Source organism: Citrus sinensis, chromosome 9 (assembly GCF_022201045.2).
Source record: "Citrus sinensis cultivar Valencia sweet orange chromosome 9, DVS_A1.0, whole genome shotgun sequence".
Lineage (NCBI taxonomy): Eukaryota > Viridiplantae > Streptophyta > Magnoliopsida > Sapindales > Rutaceae > Citrus > Citrus sinensis.
The window spans coordinates 13,059,156-13,068,773 of record NC_068564.1 but is presented as its reverse complement, the minus strand read 5'-3'; the positions used below and the strand labels follow the sequence as shown (position 1 = coordinate 13,068,773).

At 28.3% G+C, this 9,618-nt stretch overlaps 1 protein-coding gene across 1 annotated transcript; it reads left to right on the top strand.

Annotated features, from left to right (window-relative positions):
- The first annotated feature begins 814 nt into the window (after positions 1-814).
- LOC127899874 (ATP synthase subunit 9, mitochondrial) lies at positions 815-1,189 on the top strand. The gene is made up of 2 exons (XM_052434014.1): positions 815-857; positions 972-1,189. The coding sequence occupies exons 1-2, from the start codon at positions 815-817 to the stop codon at positions 1,187-1,189; spliced, it is 261 nt and encodes an 86-aa protein (XP_052289974.1).
- The last annotated feature ends 8,429 nt before the right edge of the window (positions 1,190-9,618 follow it).

Below are 9,618 nucleotides of genomic sequence, written 5' to 3'. Positions count from 1 at the left end.
CCCAGTCAAATACTCCTTACGGAGGAGGGATGTCTCTATTCCACTCGCTTACACTGATATTTACAATCAGATATATATACATGGGACTTACATTATTACATTTTTAGTCTATGAAGCACATGCCCAGTCAAATACTCCTCACGGAGGAGGAATGTCTCTACTCTATTCGCATTTTGCAAGGGAGAAAGACGTTGTAAGTAGTCTCCACACAATTATATTTAATTGAGGAAGGTTGAGTCCGTGGAGACTCAAACCATTGTCCTCATAATTATGCTTAACTTTGAGGGCAATGGTTCACCCTTATCTTCTTACCACGAGATTGGGTCTCTTTTTCTTTTATTAATTGGAAGGTGTTTCCCATTATAAGGAGGATTTACCTTATTAATGCAAATCTCTTTTTTTTATATTTTGAAAGAAAGGAGTTGGCTTACCGTCTCACTTCCTTTCGCTATGATATGCAGCTATTATATCCTTCCCTTTTGGATCCCTTGGGAATCGTCCTAAAAAATATTCTGTTCTCCATGTCGGGGGCTTTCGCTGTTTTCTTTCTATACATGGCCATAAGTGAAAAAGAGCACTTTCTCACTTTTCTCTTTTATTTCCTCTATGGACTCCCTCTTTGACTTTTAAAATCTAACAAACAAGCTTCCTCAGATTTTCTTTGGGTCAATCTTTTCGTAATCGTGGCTTTATCTGCTCTGACCTTTTTTTAAAATAAAAAGTCATAACTTGGAAGTCTCACGATTTCCAACGGAATTGAAAAACCTTCTTTTTAAAGCGAAGGACAAAATTTGTCTTCGTTTAGTTCGGCCTTATGGCCCGACTACTGGAGTTATATCCCCACGAAGAATGGATGAGTCTTGCCCAACTCTCCTTTTTTTTTCTAGGTGGGGTTCATCAACATTTTTCTCTATTTTTTCAAAAAAAAAAGGGAAAAGTTTTTTAATGAAGTTGAAAATCATTCCTCGCAGGGTATAAGAGACCCGCCAAGTCGATGTTAGAAGGTGCAAAATTAATGGGTGCCGGAGCTGCTACAATTGCTTCAGCGGGAGCTGCTGTCGGTATTGGAAACGTGTTCAGTTCTTTGATCCATTCCGTGGCACGAAATCCATCATTGGCTAAACAATCATTTGGTTATGCCATTTTGGGCTTTGCTCTAACCGAAGCTATTGCAACTGAGAAAATCTGAAAATAAAGTAAAAAGAGAGAATGAGATTAGTTTTATAAGGAAAACCGTATAGTAAAAGGCATCCAGCCACGTGTAAGGGGGAGATTATCCCTTACTCGAAAAATTTTTAACCAACAAATAAAAAGTGGTGGCAACTAAAAAGGCGAGCAGAGGAATACGAAAAGGCAGGAAAAAGATCTGGGCCACAGATCAAATCTAAGGGCCAAGAGCTCACTACTTGTCAACAGTCAAAGGGAGTACAGCTAGAGGCGACTGTATAAGCAGTGAGGGCAGCAATAGGGGTGTGCCACGTGGGTTAGCTGTCAGAACATTTAAAACCCACAAATCTACTTTCCAAATTTAAACGAAAGGCCTGTTTAGGACCATGTCTACGGATAGTAATAGGCACCGCCTGCAACGAGTTTGTCATTATTAAATTTAAATCCGCATAAAATTTAAATTATTAAACCCACCTGTAACCTGCAGTGAGTTTTAATTTTTTTACAAAAATCTACCCGCAACGGGTTTTAACAATTATCAAATCCGCAATGGTATCCGGTGAATTTTTTACGGGTTTCCGTATTTAAAATCATAAATGTTTAATATATAAATTTATAATAATAACCTCAAATTCCATATAACATACTCAATTTTATATTTAAATAATGTAAATGAAAAATTAAAATTTCTACATCAATTTAACACAATTTCTCAAATTTAAGTATAAATTACACAAATCTATTTAAAAAACACAAATTAGTATCTAAAAATAATAATTACATTTCATATTATCATTTAAAACAAGTTTCAAGAGAAGATATTCATTTCATTCACCACCATAAGCACCCATCCAACACAATGCCTATAATAATAATTAAGATTAATATTTTCAAATACTAATTCGAAGGAAAATGCCTTTAGTTTTCTTTAGATTATGACTTTAGAATAGGATATAGGCCACATACACACATACACACATACACAACTTTGAACCTTTGGCTATTTGGTAATTTAATTAATGACATTATTTTTTTTATTATTTTTAGATTAAAATTAAATTAAAAATATTTGAAAAAAATATTACGAATTTGGTGGATATCCATGCGGGTATCCACCGGATATAAGGTTAATATGAAACCCACCTGCATCCATGTGCGAGTTTTAATTTATAATACTAAACTCGCCCGCAATGAATAAAATTACCTACAACGGACGGATTTTGACGGGTGAATTTGAGTGAATTTACGAATTTACGGGTACAATTGACATCCCTAGCCATGTCGTTGAGTTGTGTAATTGGGGAATTTTTAAACTGTACCTCAATGTTTAGCAGAATGTCAATACTATCCCTAATGTAAACTATCAACGAGCTCTCTCCATTTTGCTCCATGTCTAGAAGGTGAAGAAAGCTCTGCATATATCAGCGCCCATCAATTTCTCCTTAGAGTTTCCTTGTGTTTCAAACTTTTCAACAGAAAGAAGCTAAAGGGATCTTGTTTAGGGTGAAATCTGGATGCTGGTATGAGTTAATAACCCAATGACAAGTGACAACGAAAATCAACTTAGAGAAGTTGATTTGTTTGTCTGGATGTTAGGATAGTTCACAAAAAGTTAAGAAATTCACTCTAAAGAGGGCAATTTTGATAAAATACTCAACATCAAGGGTATTATCAAAACTCAAATTTTGGTGGTTGGAGCCAATACTTGAATGGTACACGCCATCACAAGAAGGAATGATTTTTTTTTTTTTTAGCCAAGAGAAAAGAGTAAATAAGAATGAAAATTTCTTAACTAAGCAATAAGAGAAAACCACTTCAGTTGTTATTTGTTGTCCCTCTTGAAACAAATTTATTTGTTTTAATTGGATCCATCAAAATCCAGTTAAAATATCAAATATTTTATTATATATTTGAAGAGTAGTTGTTCAAGAGTGGATGCCATGGCCATCTGAGTAAAAGGAGACCGAGGAATAGAAGAAGATGAAGTGCGGGTTCAATATGTGGATCAAGTTGATTCGGTGAAGATGAGGCGGCATGGCGAAGACACTTTTTGGGAGCCCACCAATGCATTAAGTTGGAGTTGAACTTGGGAGTTAGGACTTGGCTTTTAGAATGTTGCAAAAGTCGGTGTCTTTTCGTTAGGCCTAATGAATAAAAATAAAATGATGACTCGTAGTATGAGTAACACACGTTTCTTATTCTTTATTTTGAGATGTCAACCACATTTCTTTGTATTATTTTATTTTAATGGAAGAAAATAACAAATTTGTCTCTATATATTTATATTCACCAAACGAATTTTATAATGATTCATCATTCATGCATTTAATTGTGCCAAAGTTTGTGGCTACTTGCTCTCACTCGAAACTTAAATGTACTTAACACATGACGATTCAGAATCTTAAAAGACGTAATTGTCGTTTTGTCTCTTATAATATTAAAAAAAAAAGATATCAAAAGTTCAATTGGATCAATTCTAAGAGGATATGACTTGCGAGTGGAGTGGAGGTATGTGGCTCTTCCCGGTTTGCCTTGGCCTCGTCGTAGAAAGTTCCTATATTTATGTTGAATCTACTATTTTATATTTAAAAAGATATAAATTCTTAATGTATTAATAACTCAATCATGATTATGTATTTATTAATTTTTTACTACTTTACAATTATCTTTCTTAAATAAATTATCAAAATCCCTACAAATTCTCTATAGAATTAATAGTTTTAGAGTAATGATACAGCCACAAACTCTTGTACAAACTTATTTTGTACAAACTGACGTGGTATTAATTCATTGGTTGAATGAAAATATAAATTAATAAAAATAAATCATGTGGGCTAAGTGATATTTAATTCAACCAATCTTATCATACCACATCAGTTTGTACAAAAGTTTGTGGCTGTATCATTACTCATAGTTTTAAGGGCAAAACTACTTTGCAATGGGGGTTTGGTACCCCTTTTTGTCTTTTTCTTAAGGTCAATTATAATAGAGTCTTGTAATTTATTATAAAAAAAAACAAAAAACTTTTAAATTTTCACATATTAGTCTGCACCTACAAATTTTCAGTTGCATTAATGCTTCTGGAAGCCACGATTTTCAGGACAAAAACTCAATTATATTTATTTAAGTGTACAATTAAATTTACTCCTTTTATTTTAGGACAAAAATTCAACTAAAAAATACAAAACTCATTACTCAAACAAACAAAAATGATTTTACAAATTCATAAACTAACACTTTATTATTATTAGTAAATTAAAATATTTTTACTACATAATTAAATAATTTAGTATGTTAATTAAATATTATATTATAAAAAAATAACAAAACATTACCTACATAGAATATGAAATTAAATTTATTTTCGTATTTTGTGTATTCCATCTACTTTACATATAAAATCTCTTGTTTGATAAAAAAAAAAAAAGATATGGGGTTTGAACCCTGCTCACATGGGTGAAAGGAAATTGGTTACCGTGTTAAATTAAAAAAATCATATTTATATTTATCATCAATTATGGTTAGTAAATAATTTACATAGTTTAACCATGTAATAAATTAGCTAATATATTAATTAATAAGTAAATTTATTAATTTAAATAGATATTAATAAATGTAAGAATAAGTCATTTAATTGAAAACCTAGTTCAATAGAGTAAAAAAAATTAAAATATTGTGGACTTATATGTCATAATTATAAAACTTTTTATTTTTCTTATTTTACATGAACAACAAGGGCTTTTAATGTTAATGACCCAATAATTACATCTAACCGTTATACAACTCTCAAGTTAAATCCAACGGTGGATTTGAAAAAGACAAAAGAATGGGGGTACCAAACCTCATGGGTATAGTAGCCGGACCCTAGTTTTAATCCCTATAAAATCTTTATGTATGTTAAATTAATAAATTTCAATTAAAACCTCTATTAAGACATTGTTTATTCCTTATAAATTATCAAAATCCCTACAAATTCTCTCTAGAATTAATAGTTTTAATCCCTATAAAATCTTTATGTATGTTAAATTAAGACATTGTTTATTCCTTTTAAACCTCTATTTAAAAAATAAAATCCTACATCGGTGAACTTTTCCGTTAACAACATTTTCTTCTTAAAACAATGAAAAACCATGCAATACTATGAAAAAAGAATCAATGGTTTATCTTTTATACTTTCCGTAGCCATTGATAACTGCCTAAAGCCTCAAATCATCAAACTTAATTTGCGATTTCATATCAAATTTTCAGGTTTTATCTTTCTAATTTAATCTTAACTAGTTTTGCTATTTAGTTATCTTATTTAGTTATGAAAATATTGTTGTGCTAATCCGGTGTTGTTTTTAAGTTGTTGTTTATGATATTGGTAATAATTTAAAAAAATCAATTGTTTATTTTTTCTTCTTTTCCTAGTCATTGGTTGATGCTTAAAGCCTAAACCTTCAAAGTTAATTTATGATTTCAACTCAAATTTTCAGGTTTTATCTTTAAATTCTCGTCTTAATTAGTTTTTTATTTAGTTGTGTTATTTCATTTTGAAAAATATTATTATGTTCATTGGGCATTGTTTTTATCTTTCTAAAATAATTGTGAGTTTTGTTCATAGCAAGTTGTCTATAATATTGATAATAATACTTTTGTAAAAATATGTTTTTCAAAATTAAATTGACAAAAATTTCTTTAAGATAGAGCTATATTATGTTATCATTTGAGAAAGATGTGTTAGTAAAATTTTAAAAATAATAATAAATAGTTTTTTATATTAGAAAAATAGAAAAATTGACCTTAAGTGATTAATTTTTATAATAAATTTCACACATATATTTTACCTTAAATTTTTAAGAAGGTCTAATTAAAATAATTTATCTAAGGCCTTATAAAGAGTTGATGCGCCTCTGGCCAATATATAGTGATTGTCAAGAAAACTTAAAAAAAAATGCCTATGATAAATAATATAATTATTTATCATAGGACAATACATTAAGAATAATTCATTATTGTCTTTAAAAGAGTATAATTTTAATTGATAGACAAATAAAGTAAACAAGTTAATGAGAATAATTCATGGCAGAATTTTTAAGTATATAATAGGCCTACCAAATTGGTAATGTGAAATGTGTATACCTATAGATTCTCCTGAATTTTCTAGTAAATTGATCAACCACTCTCACAAACGATTTGTTTATTTATTTTGAATATAGAAAACCAAAGCATAACAAAACCTATAGTGGCATATGGAGTGGTTGATAACGAGGTAATTAGTTACTTACTATGACAAATAATATGGAGCAAGTCTAATACAATAGTTTTTTAAAAAAAAAGTCCAAAATTTATTAAAATGTTTTGAGTTAATTTAATTCGATTCATCCAACTTAATTTTTAGGTCTATTTTTAGAAATTACAATGTGAATTTATTAATCCAAGACTTATGTATTTTTTAAAATAAAATTTAGAATTAAAACTTTAAAAGCTTCTTATATATCTTACTAGCCACTGTATGTTACAAGACCACAAAATTTTAATACAAAATAAAATTTTCTTGAAACTTTTTAAATTTTATTTTTTAAACATTTTTATCGTCTTATTGATTTTGTAAAAGTAAAATTTTGAGCTAATCTCATTATAGTTTTGGATTATAGATTTCAGAGATTTCAAATTTTACTACGATGCGTATGTATCTAAAGTTCTAATGAATTTCATAATTTACATTAAAATTTTATATTATATATATATATATATATATATATATATATATAGGGAAATTATCATTGCACCACATATATTTTGTCTTATGTTCATCTAATCATCACCAAATTCTAACATGTTCTATGCACCACATTTCCTTTTAAATTTGTATTAATTAGTCACTTTTGCACTAATACTGTTAAATAATTTAAACAAAATGATAATTTTACCCCTAAATAAATTAAAAGATCATTTTTATTTATAAAAACTTTCAAAAATAAAAAATTATAATTATAAAAATACCCCTAAATTTTATAAAAAATAAATCCCCAAATTAAATTTTTTATTTTTTAATAAAAAAATATAATTATAAAAATAATTGCAAAAATTTTTTATATAATAAAAATCCCCTAAATTATTAAAATTTTGGGATTTATTTTTTAATAAATAAATTCAGTTATTTTTATTAAAATTTTACAAAATCTAAATTTATTAAAAATTAGTTGAGTACCTCTATTTGTGATTTATTTTTTATTAAAATTAGGGGTATTTTTATCATTATTTTTTTTTGTTTTCCAAAGCTCTTATAAGATAAAATATTATTTTAATTTATTAAGGGGTAAAATTATCATTTTATTTAAATTATTTAACGGTATTAGTATAAAAGTGGCTAATTGATACAAATAGTATTAGTGTAAAAGTGATTAATTGATATAAATTTAAAAATAAATGTGGTGCATAGAACATATTAAAATTTTATGGTGATTGAATGAATATAAGATAAAATATAACTGGTGTAATAATAATTTTCTACACACAGTGTAATAATAATTTTCTACACACACACATATATATATATATGTATGTATGTATGTATATGTGTATGTATTTAGAATTTTAATAAATTTTACACTATGATTGTAATAATATCCTAAAAGAATAAAAATAAAAATATTAGGTTTCCAAGCAGTTGGCGTTTCGTGTGTCGAAGGAAGCCAAGACCAAGAGAGTCTCTGTGTTTCCATGCACCGCCAATTAAGTCATTTTCAAATGTCAGCGAAGTGAAACCACAAACACAAAAGTCCCTCCCACTTCAAGTGAAAGATGGAATGGCTTATTCATCAGCACGTGGCCCACTTACCGACTGCCAAGTGCCAAGCATATTTTGGCTTTACATCCAAAACCGGAGAAGACCGGTGGAATTCCAAATTTACCGGCAAAATAGCAATTGTCCGTTTCTGACTTTCCGTTTTACAAATGTCAATTACTGTATCTACAATGCGATCGAACGAGACAGAATCTTTGTTTGTGAGTCCTCCGAAAACATGGCGCTCATTTTGAAACCTACGGTTGATTGGACGGACTTCAAAGACTACAGTGTAGTTTATGTTGATGTGCTGTGACGCATGTGATACAGAATCAACGTGGACCCACTTTAGAGGACATTCGTATTCGTGTATGTGCCCTGTTGACGGTAGTTTTATAGAGGAATAAATTAAGGAAAAATATTCACTGTCCACTTATTTTTTATATTTTTTTTAAAAAATACACTATTTTTTTATTTTTTGGCTGGAATCTACCTAAAGTTATATTTTATTTCACTTTTTCAATTCCGTTTAGAATCCGTTAAGAAAACTAACGGAAACTTAAAAAATAACAATTTTACCCCCCAAAACAAAAATTATAATTTTACTCTAAAAAATGCCAAAAATAATAAGATTTAATGATGAATATCATTATTGGTACGTTAATGAAGTACAAAAAAATCTTAACTACTAGAGATTATAACTCAATGAATAATAAAACTCTATTTATCTTAAATTCAATTGATGGTTTGTGAGATTTGGCTATTTTTAATACTACTGTTATAATTTAGCATTATAATTACAGACATATTTAAAAAAAAACTTGCATTTGATGGTTGTGGAATTAATTTCTTTATTGACCAATGGAAAAAATAATTAGATTTAATCTGATTATTTTTGGTAATTTTTAAGGTAAAATTGTAATTTTCGTTTTGGGGGTAAAATGGTCATTTTTTTAAGTTTCCGTTAGTTTTCTTAACGGATTTCAAACGGAAGTGGAAAAGTGAAACAAAATGTAACTTTAGGTGGATTCCAGCCAAACAAATGAAGGAATTGTGTATTTTTGAAAAATGTGTAAAAAATGGGTGGACGGTAGATATTTTCCCATAAATTAAAGGCAATGAAGTGCATGATCGACAATATGTTGGAAACTCGGAGCATCAACCAATTTTTTTTAACAATTTTTTGTTTATAATTATAGTAGAATCTCAAAAAATTAGTTGTTTTAAGATTATGAAAATTTTATTAATTTAATGAATATTAATTTGTTAATTTATAAAAATAATATTACATTCATAACAAGAATTTTTATGAAGTATAGAGATAGTTTGATTAGAGAATATAATTATTCTATCAAACTGTATGATAAAATTCTAATTTGATCTTAATTGAGTGAGTTGGTCACTTGATAATTCTTTGATTGAATTATATGGCTTGATCGTGATTACATGTAATTCAGTAGAAAAGACTTTTTGGAAGAAACATATTAAGTTGATTCTCTCTCTAATTTCTCTTAACATGTCACATAAAATACAACCATAACTTCTTATCTGAAAGGTGTAAAGAAAGCAATAATAATTGGTCAAATGTGTAAAGCATCCTGTCAGTATAATAAAAAAATCATAGATATATCATATGTATTCAATTTTAAATTAGTCAATTATTAATTTATGTGTTATTGAGG